Raw genomic sequence first — 14,193 nt, forward strand, 5'->3', positions numbered from 1 at the left:
CACGGGGCGCCTGAATCCCCCAGCCTCTGTGAGGCCCTCCTCGCTTCCTTCAGTGACCAGTGGAAAGACAGTTGGAATGTCTCCCAATTAGATGCCATCGGTTTGGCCATTCATGAGTCAGTTCTGTATGCTGACTCCTGACTGCCGGGAGAGGAGGCACGGAGGTGGGGGTTGGGGTGCGAAGCTGATGTGAACCCTCCCTCTGGGGGTCTCCAGGCTTGCTCAGTCCCCGGGGGAAGCTCCGTCTGGCCGCCACAGGTGAGATCGGGTGTTGGAAGAGGATAGAAGGAACCAGGAGTGTCTTCTGCTGAGAGGTTTCAGGGAGGCTTCCTGGAGAGGTGCCCTGAGCCAAACCCTGAGGTGTGAGTGGACTTCAAGCACAGGAAGGTGTGTGAGGGGAGCTCCCCCCCATCAATGGGGCCCGAGGAGAGGACAGTGGGACAAAGGGGCCGGTGTGGATGCTGAGCAGGCGGTGTTAGCTGGACACGGATGCTTCAGATAATTTGCAGCATGGGGTGGAGACAGTTTTGTGGACCCCTGAGCGTCAGGGTTGGAAACATCCCTTTGAGATCAGTTCCCTAGCCTGGAAGGTGGCATCTTTGGGGCCTTTGAATTCTGAACTTGAGCTGGAGGCTTCTCCTCAAGGTGAAACATATTTTCTTTAAAAGGACTAACATCACTGAGCCTTTTTACAAAATGTTTATTTACTTTTTATCGATTGATGATTGCCTTGCAACATGGGTTTGATTTCTGTCATAAATCAACATGAATTAACCACGGGTGAACTCTGTCCCCTCCCTCTGGAGTCTCCCTCCCTCCTCTCTAGGTTATTACAGAGCCCAGTTTGAGCTCCCTGAGTCATACAGCAAATTCGCACGAGCTGTCCCTTTAGCGGTGGTCGTGGAGAGGGTGGTGGCCGCAGCAGCACCCAGAGCTGTGGAGCGAGTCATGGCCTGTGGTGTCCCTGAGCTTTTCGAGAAGGTTGGGGGCTGACTCTGAGGCAGGTGAAGTTGTTTATATAAACATGAGCTGGTCACTGGGGACCTGCACCCACGCAGACAGTGTGACCCTCTCGCTTTGGCCCCACAGACAGCAATTCCAGCCGCACAGGATCTGGTTCGAGGGTTCACACCCTCTAAGGACCATCTGGGGTGGGGTGGCCAGCGCCTCACAGTTTGCCCGGGACGGTCCCTGTTTTAGCGGTAGATGTCTGGGGAAACCCCAGAGGCTCAGGCCGACGGCGGTGGTGGGCCACCCTGGTCTGAGCCCCTGAGTTGACAGCCGGTGAGACCGGCATCTGGACCGCCTGCAGGCTCTGGGCAGCTGGAGAAGGGGTAGGAGGTGGCAGCATTGCCCCTGAAAGCCCCTGGTGTGATGGGAGGTCATGGAAACACCCAAATCCGGGTGATAGACACTCTCCTAGCCATGGTTACAGCTCACACGACAGAAACAAGCTGCCTCTCCCTCCGCCACCACACGGCAGGTCACAGACCACATCCTGTCTGTCTCCAGGATGTCTCCCGTGGGGGTCCTTCTGAAGCCCACTGCCCCGGGGAGGACAGCTCATTGTCCACCCCGCTGGCTCAGTGCTCCACCGGCCGCTCTCCCTTCGGTCGCAGTCTTCTCTCCAAGATCCACGTTAGACCTGGCCCCCTGCCCCCAGCTCAGAACGTGGGCCGCCCCCAGTGCCCTCAGCCCTGTTTCCGGAAGATCGGCCATTGACGTACAACCTGAGTGGTTTTGCCCTTTCAGCATCTCACCTTGGTACCCTCCTTTCTTTAGAGTTTTCCAGTAAATGGCTTGCTTTTAAATGTATTTTTCCATTGGAAAATGTGTATCACCCCTGTTAGCAGAAGCCACTTGTTCCAAGTAGAAGATTATCATAAGGACAAAAGCATAACAGTGTTACAGAATCCTTGGTGGTTACAGTTGCCTGTGGAAAGCAGTTACTTTGAGGCCTGTGACGATCAGGCCTGTGAGCTGAGACCTTGCCCTGATGGAGTCAAGGCGTGAAAGAGAATTGAAACTGGGAATGCCTTTTCTCATCACGTGATTCAGGGCTGCTTAGTGTCATGACCCGGAGACACACCGTCCCCCACCTTCCTGAAAGCTCACCCCCTGAGGCACACTGGCCTTCAGAACCAAGGTGGGCTCGGGGCCACCCTTCCCTCCTCACCTCCTTCCGCTCCCCGGCTCCCCAGCCACACTGCACACTCTTGCCTTGGCTCCCGGGGTCCCCTCTGCTGCCGTGTTCTGCCCCCACCCGCATGAGCCTGAGGTCTCACTCTTTCCCGTTTTCCCATCCAGTGCAGCTTCTTCATCCCTTCTTGCTCTCTTTTCTTTTAAATGTTTATTTTTACATTTATTTGTGTATTTGCGCCAGGTCTAGGTTGCGGCACGCAGGATCTCTGTTGCCTCTATTGGGATCTTTTCACTGAGGCTTACGAGCTTGTAGTTGCAACATGGGGGATCTTAGTTCCCCACCCAGGGATCGAACCTGTATCCCTTGCATTGCAAGGTGGATTCTCAACCACTGGACCACCAGGGAAGTCCCTCTCATTGCTTTCTTGAATGCTGCCTCTTGCCCCCCGCCCCACGTATTCCACTCCGTCTTCTCATGGTGTTGAGTGCAGACACTGGTAACAGCGTTGATTGACCATCCCTGGGTTACATCTTTCCATCTCTCATTGGCATCATCATCTGACAAGGTCGAAACTGCCATCACCCAGCGAGGAGGCTGAGGCTCAGGGAGGTTGAGCAACTTCCTCCAAATCACAGGCTAACGAGGGGCCAGGCCAGGTTTCACAATAAGGTCACGCTGGTCCCAGAGTCACTGTACTTGACTCGGTGCCTCCTGCGCTGACTCTGTAATTATCCACTGCTCCTGCTCACTCTGCCCCCAGGCCAAGCTCTTCCTGTATCCCCAGGCCTGCCAGGAAGCCTGCCTGTGGCAGGGGCTCCATAAGGAACAGAACTGGTCAGGCGGAGATTGCAATGACCTCAGTGCTCACAGCCTGGCCGCCCTGGCTGACATCAAGCCTAGGAGCTGGGCACCCACAGCTGTTTCCTCCGCAGGTGGGGCAACGGGAGGGCAGCATCGGGGCCCAGCAGGGCAAGTAGAAGTGCTCGGTCTCCCCTCCTAACACCTCCTCAGTAGCTCATGGCCAGCCCCAGGGGCCTCCCTGCCAACCACGGGATTTTGGTTCAGCCCTAGCCATTCAGGCTCACTCTGCAGAGCTGGGGCTGCGTGTCTCTGGAGCTTGGGTTGGGGTGAAGAGACCCAGAGCAGGCCCTCGGTCGAGAGAAAGGTGTAGGAGATCCATTTCCTTCTCCCAGCCCTTTAGAGAGAAGGAGCCTCCCACTCATTACCACGTCCGGCGGGGCTTTAGTTTCCCACCTGGGGGTGCCTTTTTTACTTCTTGGGGCAGAGCCTGCACCAGACGGAGCCCCGGAGGAGATCTTAGATTCCCGCAGGGCAGGGATAGCCTGTCTCATTACTGCTGCTTCATTCATTTCTGCAACAACTGTTTTCTGCGCTGAGTAACAATGCAACCACGTTTGACTCACCTCTGGGTACTTAGCCCTATCTCCCTTACCCGCCACCCTGGGCCTTGTACAGTAACTTGACATCACAGATGCTTGTGTCTGGAAGAAGGGACAGATGAATGCCCTGGAGGACAAGGGTTCTAATTTCAGCCCCACCTTGTACTGTTGGAGTGAAGTGGATAAAAGTCGGGCACACATCCCAGCCGGGTGTTTGGGTACAAGTGAAACAGGGAATGTGCACTCGCTTTGAAAGTGGTTTTCCTCTGCTGAAAGTGAAGAGGCTTGAGCCTTGTGGTCGGCGTGGGTAGAGGCCTTGGCTCTGGGCACTAACAAGTTACCACTGGTGATGGGTGCCAGGAGGAATGGGGTTGAGGAAGATTCTGAGGCCAACTCCAGGGCGGTTATTGGTCAGCACTGTCTGACCTGAGAAAAAGCAAACAGTTGCTTGTCTTCCCCTACTCCACGTGGGGCTCCCCTGTGTAGCAGCACGCCCACAAGGCCTCCTTTGCCCCGTCTAGGACCCTGCAGTTGGTGACCTTACTCAGCATCTGGGTGGCACCCTTGTACCAGTGTGGCCCTTTTTTCTTCTTCTCCACCTTCAGCTCCCAGCAGCCTGAAGACGCTGGGTGCACAGAGCCTCACTTCCTCTTTCTCAGAGTTCTAGAGAGGAGGAGGCCTGGCTGCTGGAGGCCAGAGCATACAGGCAGGAGTTCTCTTCCTGCCCTGGGGAGAGGTGTGGGCACCCCTGTGCCCTGGGAGGGCCTCTGGGAATCCAGTGAGGGGTCCAGTAACTTTTCTCTTGGCCCCTGAAGAGGGTCTGTGGCTGTTCTTCACTCACAGCTGGGTTGTGTTGTCAAGTCTCTTCATAAATCAGTTGTTTGGAATATAGTGTTCCGTAGAAACAACACCAGTAATAGTAATGGCTAGTGTTTATTAAGCTCTTGCCAGCTGCTTTACACTTCGCTAAACCCACTTGATGAATTCTCGCCTGATCTCCTAACAGCACTAGGAGGTGGATTCGATTATGGCCCATTTTCTTTTGCAGCAGATGAGGGCACAGAGAGGTTAAGCAACTTGACACACAACACAGCTAGTAAGCGTCTGGGCCAAGATTCGTATCCACGTGCCTGTCTGGCTCCAAAGCCTGTATCCAAGTCTGGGAGACACCAGTGGGCAGGGGCAGGTGCTGGGACCTAAGGCCTGAGGAACAGGATTATGGTTGAGTTTGCAGCAGTATCAACAGCTTTGGGAGGAGCTGGGGGGTTCTATACCCTACGTGTCACAGCCTGAGCTGTTTGTCAGGACTGAGGCTCCTGTGAACCCAGTGCTGTGCTCAGGGCTGCCCTCCCAGCCTCTCACTCAGCCCTCACCATGGCTCTGTGAGAGTGAGACAGTCTTGTCTCCATTTTATGGATGAGGAAACTGAGGCTCAGAGAGGTGAAGGGACTTCCTAAAGTAGCAAGTGACTAGCAAAACCAAGGTTCAAACCCAACGTTTCAGACTCCAGGTCCTGTGCCTTGCTTGTTATTATTGTTCAGTTGCTCAGTCGTGTCTGACTCTTTGTGATCCCATGGACTGCAGCACGCCAGGCTTCCCTGTCCTTCATCATCTCCCAGAGTTTGCTCAAACTCATGTCCATTGAGTCAGTGATGCCATCCAACCATCTCATCCTCTGCTTGCCCTCTTCTCCTTTTGCCTTCAGTCTTTCCCAGCATCAGGGTCTTTTCCAAATAAGTCACCTCTTCGCATCAGATGGCCAAAGTATTGGAGCTTCAGCTTCAGCATAAGTCCTTTCAATATTCAAGAGTTGGTTTCCTTTAGGATTGAGTGGTTGGATCTGCTTGCAGTCCAAGGGACTCTCAAGAGTCTTCTCCAACACCACAGTTCAAAAGCATCAGTTCTTCAGCACTCAGCCTTCTTTATGGTCCAGCTCTCACATCCATAGATGACCACTGGAAAAACCATAGCTTTGACTATATGGACCTTTGTTGGCAAAGTAATATCTCTGCTTTTTAATACAAGTCTAGGTTTGTCATAGCTTTTCTTCCAAGGACCAAGTGTCTTTTAATTTCATGGCTACAATCACTGTTTGCAGTGATTTTGGAGCCCAAGAAAATAGTCTGTCACTGTTTGCATTGTTTCCCCATCTGTTTGCCATGAAGCGATGGGACCAGATGCCATGATCTTCGTTTTTTGAATGTTGAGTTTTAAACCAGCTTTTTCATTCTCCTCTTTCACTTTTATCAAGAGGCTCTTCAGTTCCTCTTTGCTTTCTGCCATGAGGGTAGTGTCATCTGCATATCTGAGATAATTGATATTTCTCCTGGCAATCTTGATTCCAGCCTGTGCTTCATCCAACCCAGCATTTCGCATGATGTACTCTGCATATAAGTTAAATAAACAGGGTGACAGTATACAGCCTTGATGCAATCCATTCCCAATTTTGAACCAGTCTGTTGTACCATGTCTAACTGTCGCTTCTTGACCGGCACACAGATTTCTCAGGAGGTAGGTAAGGTGGTCTGGTATTCCCATCTCTTTAAGAATTTTCCAGTTTGTTTGACTGTCATCCACACAGTCAAAAGCTTTAGTGTAGTCAATGAAGCAGAAGTAGGTGTTTTTCTGAAATTCTCTTGCTTCTGTGATCCAACGGATGTTGGCAATTTGATCTCTGGTTCCTCTGCCTTTTCTAAATCTGGCTTGTACATCTGGAAGTTCTCAGTTCACATACTGTTGAAGCCTAGCTTGGAGGATTTTGTTCATGACCTTGCTGGCATGTGAAGTGAGTGCGGTTGTGTGGTAGGTTGCACATTCTTGCTGCTCCTCATGAAAACAGCTGTTGTAAGTACTTACCAGGGCTTCCCTGGTGGTGCAGTGGTAAAGAACCCGCCTGCCAATGCAGGAGACGCAGGTTCGATTCGATCCCTGGGTCGGGAAGATCCCCTGGAGTAGGAAATGGCAACCCACTCTGATATTCTTGCCTGGGAAATCCCATGGACAGAGGAGCCTGGCAGGCTACAGTCCATGGGGTTGCAAAGGGTCAGACACGACTGAGTGACTGAGCGCACACGTACATACTCACTGAGTGCCAGTTCCTTGACCTGTACCCTTGCTGATCCTTTCCATTCTTCAAGGTGGTCGTCATTATTTGTCTGCTTGGACAGATGCAGGTTCACAGAGATTAAGCAGCTTCCCAGAGGGCACCAGCTCCAGGTGGGAGGGTCAGGGCGTAAACTGCAGGCCCGCCTGTGTCTCTGCCCCTTGCCTGCTGCCTCACAGGTCCTAGGCCCCAGGGCTGCCTGTTGGTCCCACTGTCTCTGCTCTCAAGCGATGTAGTGTCCAGCTGGGGAGACAGTGTACGCACACAGCAGTCCTGTCACAGCTCAGCACGGGGTCGAGGGCATGTCCTGTGCTGTGTGTGAGGCTCCTGTGGTCAGAGAGGCTGCTGCTGAGGCCCAGTGAGTCCTGGTGAGCAGAGAGAAGGGAGGCCCGGCTGGGTCATGGGGGGCAGGAAGCCAGGGCAGAGTGGCGGGAACAAAGCTGGAAACGGAGGTTGAACACAACTGTGGAGGGCCCTGATATCAGGACGAGAAGTTTACCTTTATCCTGTTTTTTTTTAGGGGAGGCCAGTGAACGGTTTCTGAGCTGGGAAGTGACTTGAAAGGGGTTATTTAAGGGAATGTGATGGTGAGTGCAGGGCAGGTTAAAATGCAGCGGGATTGGGAGCAAGAGTCTTTTGGGGGTACTGTTCGGTAATACGGGCCTGGGCTGGGATGGGGGTTGGGAGTGGAGAGGGATGGTGATGAAGAAAGAACTTGACCAGACCTAGTGACTGGCCAGGCCCAGATGGAGGAGAAGGAAGGGTCTGCCCGGGGAACTCCAGACTGGGTTCCCCTGGCTCAGTCACTCACCGGCTGTGGGACCTCAGACAAATCCCGTAACCTCCCTGGGCCTCTTTCCTCATCTGTGAGCTGAAAGAGTGAGAGCAGCGGCATCGGGTATCTGCTGGGGACCGGGGACCGTGTTACATGCTGTTTGAGGTGCCTCGTGGCCCTTGGATTGTGCCATCAGGAGAAATAAGGAACCGGGCAGGGAAGAATAACACTCATTGTAGCAATTGCAAATTTACAAAAAGACCTCAAGCCCAAGCTTCAGGAACTTGGATTCACATCGTGATTCTGCCACTGTGTGGCCTTAGGCAAGTCACTCGCCTCACTGGAAAGGCTCCTAAACGGTAGCCTGGACATTAAGATGGTAACTGCCCCTCCGGAGATGTTGAAGAGGAGAATATATGCAAGCGCTTAGCGCACTAGCACTCGGTGACCTGTTCTCATTCCCTTCTTTCTCTCCGTAGTTCTATGAGCTGATAATAACAGTGCACACTATTTTTAAAAATTCATTTTTATTTGGCTGGATGGGGTCTTAGTTGCAGTATGTGGGATCGTTGTTCTGTTGTGTGAGATCTTTCATTGTGGTGCATGGACTCTCTAGTCGGTGGTGCGCAGGCTCAGCGGTTGTGGCGCGCAGGCTTAGTTGCTCTGTGGCATGTGGGATCCAGTTCCCCGACCAGGGATGCACCTGTGTCCCCTGCGTTGCAGGGTGGATTCCTAACCACTGGACCCCCAAGGATGTCCCCCAGTGTACACTTCTTAAGCATTTGCTTTGTGCTGCTTCACGTGCATTAACTCATTTAATCCTCACAATAGCCCTATGGGGTAAGTACCCTTACTCCCATTCAGTGATCAAGGAAACAGAGGCAGAGAGGTTAAATGATCTGCCTTGTCACACATCTCGCAAATGGCATCATCAGAAGAAACCCAGCTAGTAAGAGGTGCAGCTAGAATTCATGTCTCATCCTCCCTGTTATTCCCATTTTACAGATGAGAAAACTGAGAAAAATTCATTTGACTGCAGCCTCACACACAGCCTGTGGCAAAACTGAGTTTCAGAGTATGTTTGTTCGCCTCAAACCCCCTGCCTTGACCATACTGCCATTACTAAGGAAGAGATGCTTAGACGTTTAGCTCCACTTTAAACACGCCACAGTTGAGGTGGTGGAGAGACAGCCTAGCAAAAGTCTCTGGTAGCTAAGAATGTGAGACACGAATCTGGTTCATTGATACATGCCAAGCGCCTAGAATAGTGCCTGGCACATGGTAGGCACTCAGTAAGTAGTCACTGGAGCAAGTGGCCAAAGTAGAGGTATTATCGGGGAGTCAATCCCGTTTACTGGCTGGAAACATAGCCAAGGGCTGGGGATCCCAGGCGCCCCTGGGACTCAGAATTCCATCTGGGAAGGAGCCGCTGCTCTGGGGAGCACTGGTCCTCTTGGCCTGGGGCACCAAGAGGCTCCCTGGGTAGCTCTATGGGTTTTGATCTAGGTTCAGCACCCTGTTCTGCCAGCAGACCCAACATGTGACTTTGGACAAGTTACTTTCTGTTTTCTTTTTCCTTTTTCCTAGGCTTTTACTGAAGTATAACGGGCTTGCCAAAAGTGTACAACTCATAAGTGCTCTGTTTGTTGAGGGTTCACAGTGGGAACACACACATGTAATTAGCACACCCAGACCAAGAAGCAGTGGTGGAGCCCGCCTTGTTCCCCTTTCCAGTCTCTGTCACCCCCCGCCCCCGCCCCGCAAGGATATCCATGGTCCTGGCTGTTAACACCATAGATTACGGTTACCTGTTTGTGAGCATTTTGTGCACTTACGCATTTGTGAGATTCATTCATATTGTTGTGTATAATTAAGGATCATTCGTTCTCACTGCTGTATAGAATGCTGTTGTGTGAATATACTACAGTTTTTTTCTCCATTCTACTACTGATGGGAGTTCGGGTCGTTCCAGATTTTGGCTATTTTGAGAATTGTTGCTAAGAACAGTCTTGCACTTGGCTTTGGTGCACGTCAACTCATGTGCATTTCTGCTGGGAAAACACCTCTGAGTGGGACTGCTGGGCTGCACATGCTGAGCTTTGGTAGTTAGTGCAGAACTGTTGTCTAAAGTGGTCAGATGAGATTTTGAGTTGCTGTACATTTTTGCCAACACTTGAGATATATATATATATATTTTTTTCATGTTCACCATTCTGGTGCATATGTACTGGTAGCATATTGTGGTTTTAATTTGCATTTCTCTGATGACTAATGAGTATGAGCACTTTTTCATGTGTCTATTAGCCATTTAAACAGCTTCTTTTATGAAATGCCTGTTTGAATCTTTTGTCCGCGTTCAGATTGAGCTGTCTGATTTTTTTCTTACTGACTCATAGGACTTCTTTATAGACTCTGGATACACATCCTTTGTCCTTTGTCAGATAAACATACTGCACATATCTTCTACTACTCTGAAGGTCATATTTTCATTCTCAATAATCTCTTTAGATGGACAGGAGTTCTTAATTGTGATAAAATGCTGTTTATCAAATTGTTCTTTTATGATCAGTTCCTTCGTGTCTTATTTAAGAAATCTTTGTCTATTCCAGAGTCATGAAGCTGTTCTGTTTTTTAATCCAAAACGTTTTGTATTGAGCACCGTAGTCCATCTGGAATTGAGTTTGTATTAAGTGGGAGGCAGGCTTACAGTAATATGTGTGCTCAGTCGCGTCCAACTCTTTGTGACCCCGTTGACTGTAGCCTGCTAGGCTCCTCTGCCTGTGGAATCTTCCAGACAAGAATACCGGAGTGGGTAGCCATTCCCTTCTTCAGGGGATCTTCCTGATCCAGAGATCAAACCTGCGTCTCCCACATTGCAGGCAGATTCTTTAATACTGCACCTCCTGGGAAGTCCTTCTGACAGTCACATTTTCCCCCCCATTTGTGTATCCAGTGGATCCAGCATTGTTTTATCAGGAAGAGACCATTTTCCTCCTTGGCCCTGTGATGTTGCCTTTGTCCTGAATCACATGATCATATACATGTTAGGTCTGTTTCTGGAGTCTGTTCTGTTCCACTGGTCAGCATTTCTCCCCTTTTACCCAAACCCAGCTGTCCTAAGTACTAAGGCTTTATCATAAGTGTTAATGTCTTGCTGTATAAGACCTGGCTTTGTTCTTCAAGAGTGCCTTGGCTATTCCTGGCCCTTTGATTTCTATATGAATTTTAGAATGAGTTTGTTGATTTCCGCACACACACACACAAACCCCAACTGGGATTATATTGAATCTAAAAATTAATTTGGAGAGAATAAATTGTTTTCTAATACTGAGTCTGCCAATCCATGAATATCATGTATCTCTGCATTTCTTTTTCTCTTAAAATTTTTATTATGAAAAATTTCAAACGTTCAGAAAAGTGGGAAGAATTAGTATAATAAATTTGTATAAATTCACCATCTAGATTAAATCGTTGTTACTAGTGTGTCATATGTGTCACACAAACATATATGTCACGTTAAACCATTTCATAGTAAATTATACACATAGTAAAATATACACTTACCCCGTAAATACTTCAGCATGTATCTCCAAGGTTTAAGGATACCCTGCTCCATAATGACAATTCCATTATCCCGTCTAGGAGAATTCATGGTTCCCAGATTTTTAATCTATAGTCACTTGTTCCCCCTTGCTCCCCAACTTTCTTCTGTTGCTGTGTTTTGTCTTGTTTTTTAATAATTTTATTTATTTATGTTTTGGCCATGCTGGGTCTTGATTGCTGCGCGGGCTTTTCTCCAGTTTCAGAGAGCAGGGGCTGCTCTCTAGTTGGGGTGCGTCTCATTGCAATGGTTTCCCTCATTGCTGAGCACAGGCTCTCGGGCCCACGGGCTTCAGTGGTTACGGCTCCCAGGCTCTGGAGCACAGGCTCAGTAGTCGTGGCTCACAGGCTTCGTTGCTCCAAGGCATGTGTGATCTCCCTGGATCGGGGATCGAGCTTGCGTCTCCTGCACTGGCAGGCGGATTCTTTACCACTGAGCCACCAAGGGAAGCCCCCTGTTTTGTTTTGTTTTGTTTTTGAAAACAGGATCCGTTCTAGGATCAAGCATTGCACTGGTTTCTATCTCTTAAATCTTTAAATTTAGAAGCATCTCCCTTCTCCTTTTGTAAGCAACACTGACTCTTAAAAAATTCTTTCTTAACTGGAGCAGAGTTGAAATGCAGTGTGACACTGGCATTTGTCAGGGAGCAGGGCAGTGCTTGCAGGCGCCACACACCCTGAGTCTGACTGCTTCCTCATAGCGTGCTCTCACTGTGTCCTCTGTCCCTCCTGGAAACCAGAACTCAGATCTAGGCTTGTTTGAAAGAAAGTGAAAGTGTTAGTCGCTCAGTCGTGTCTGACTCTTTGCAACCCTGTGGACTGTAGCCTGCCGGCTCCTCTGTCCATGGGATTCTCCAGGCAAGAGTACTGGAGCGGGTTGCCATTCCTTTCTCCAGGGCATCTTCCTGACCCAGGGATCGAAGCCAGGTCTCCTGCATTGCAGGTGGATTCTTTACAGTCCCTGGTGGGTCAGACGATAAGGATGCAAATAAAGCTCGCTGGGATGTTTAGATGCAGATGAAGCTCACTAAGCCTTCCCAGGTCTCCCTCCCTGAAAGCCCTTCCTGAAGTGGCACGTGAGCAGGGGTGTGAAGCTTCTCCACAGCGCTTGACAGCAAGTCTTGGTGGGTGGTCACAGCTCTCGATGCCCTCGGCAGCCATCTTGCCCTAATGTTTGTCCCCCCAAGCAGCTTCCCTGAAGCTTCTCTCGTCCTGGCCAGGCAGTACTGGCTCCCCCCTCCCCCGGACGGGGCTTGGCCATCCCCCATCTGTCTCTCCTCCCCTTCTCAGACAACACAGGCAGTTCCACGTACCGGCCACCCCCTCGGACCCGGGAGGTGATGATCAACGGGCAGGTGGTGAAGCTGAAGTACTGCTTCACCTGTAAGATGTTTCGGCCGCCCCGCACCTCACACTGCAGCGTCTGCGACAACTGTGTGGGTAAGTGGGAGGCAGCAGAGGGGGGCGCGGGCAGTCCTGAGAGGGATGGAGCCCTGGAGACCAGGAGTCGCTTGTGGGGGGGCGGGGGCGTCTGGGCAGGAAGTCTGGTTCCCTCAGATTTGCTCTGACTGAGGAGGGGCTGCAGGGAGGGGCCCTGAATGTGACCAGTGGTATCGCAGCTTCAGCCCAGGGTGGGTGGATTCCTCCCCCAGCTCTGAAATGGACATAGAGATGCCTTGGTTTGGTCCTCAGCAGGTCCAGGATCCAGAGTCTGGAGCATGACATTCTAGACATGTGGCCCAGGGCCAGCTCTGCTGAAAGTCCTGGGTTTTGGACTGACAAGAATCTGGGAACCGAGGAGTTCATGCCAGTGAGGTAGAGAGGGTGGAGCTGCGATTGGAAGCTAAGCTCCTGACCCACAACTGCCGTGGTTGTTGGGGAGCCAGAGACTGTCTCGTCCCCTCTCGCCACTCTCTGGAGGCCCAGCAGCTCAGACAGGGACCCAGGTGTGCCTCTGGGAGGGTGTTGTAAGGGAGAGGCTCTGCGAGAGGACCCAGGTGAGCTGAGCCATGGTGACTGTGCACAGTCCCCAGGGCGGTGAGCTCATGACGCTAGCTCAGCACTCCCTGAGCAGGGGAGCCGGGGGAGCACCCGGACAGCAGGCCGAGAAATGGGTGACTCAGTGGGTGTCGTTCCTCCCTGAGATCTGCCCCACCCACCCTCTGTGAAGGGCGCTGGCCCGGTGTAGGCCTGCGTCAGGCTTGTGACCTACATTCCCACAGGGGACTTTTCACCTGCCTGGGCTTGACCCCACCCCTGGGACACAGTGCTGGTGTGAGCTCAGCCCTCTGACTAGGCCTCCAATGCCGCTTCTCCACAAGTTATAGCGGGCCCGCCCCTCCCCGGTCCTCTGTTCTAGAGCTAGGGAGCAGGGGTCATTGGTTGTTGCCAAGGGGCCAGGATCGTAGGCAGCAAGTCCTTTCTGTGGGTCTTCTTCATGCCAGACTCTGCCAGGCCCTGGGGTTCAGCCCAGGCCCTCTCATGGAGCTCACAGTGGAGCAGGGGTTACAGTTGTGCTTATTGTGTTTGGTCGCGTCCGACTCCTTGCGACCCCACACACTGTAGCCCACCAGGCTCCTCTGTCCATGGAATTTTCCAGGCAAGAATACTGTGGGTTGCCACTTCCTACTCCGGGGGATCTTCCTGACCCAGAGATCGAACCTGCATCTCTTGCATTGGCAAGCGATTCTTTACCACTACGGCACTTGGGAAGGGGTTACAAGCCAACCTGCTAATTGTAAATAAACATATAAACCCATGTAGGCAAAGTGCTGCAAAGGACAAGTGCCAGGGAAGTGGGGCAAATAACAGGGGCCTCACTCTCCTCTGAGGTTGAAGGAGAACTTTCTCAAGGATGTGGCCTTGCAGCCAAGACACAGAGGAACCGGCAGGTGAAGGGCCAGAGGCCAGGAGTGTCGAGGAACTGAGAGTTGCATGTGGACAGGGTGAGGGGGTGGGGTCACCCAGCTGTGGCGGGAGGCCTTAAACCCCCGGCACTGACCTGCCTCCCTGGCCCTTCCAGAACGGTTTGACCATCACTGCCCCTGGGTGGGCAACTGTGTGGGGAAACGGAACTACCGCTTCTTCTATGCATTCATTCTCTCCCTCTCATTCCTGACGGCCTTCATCTTCGCCTGTGTGGTCACCCACCTGACGCTGCGTGAGTTAGGGG

At 51.6% G+C, this 14,193-nt stretch overlaps 1 protein-coding gene and 1 long non-coding RNA gene across 2 annotated transcripts in view; one reads left to right on the plus strand and one right to left on the minus strand.

Annotated features, from left to right (window-relative positions):
• Positions 1-805, minus strand: part of LOC104981158 — a 3,047-nt gene extending 2,242 nt beyond the window's left edge. The window contains exon 1 of the long non-coding RNA XR_824342.1: positions 25-805. This is a non-coding gene — a long non-coding RNA (uncharacterized LOC104981158). The remainder of the gene's footprint in view (positions 1-24) is intronic.
• ZDHHC18 (zinc finger, DHHC-type containing 18) overlaps positions 1-14,193 on the plus strand; it is a 23,409-nt gene that overhangs the window by 2,896 nt on the left and 6,320 nt on the right. Inside the window, exons 3-4 of the mRNA XM_010830112.1 lie at positions 12,312-12,461; positions 14,044-14,181. Coding sequence (XP_010828414.1) covers positions 12,312-12,461; positions 14,044-14,181 — 288 coding nt within the window. The remainder of the gene's footprint in view (positions 1-12,311; positions 12,462-14,043; positions 14,182-14,193) is intronic.

This window comes from Bison bison, unplaced genomic scaffold (assembly GCF_000754665.1).
Source record: "Bison bison bison isolate TAMUID 2011002044 unplaced genomic scaffold, Bison_UMD1.0 scf7180017864516, whole genome shotgun sequence".
NCBI lineage: Eukaryota > Metazoa > Chordata > Mammalia > Artiodactyla > Bovidae > Bison > Bison bison.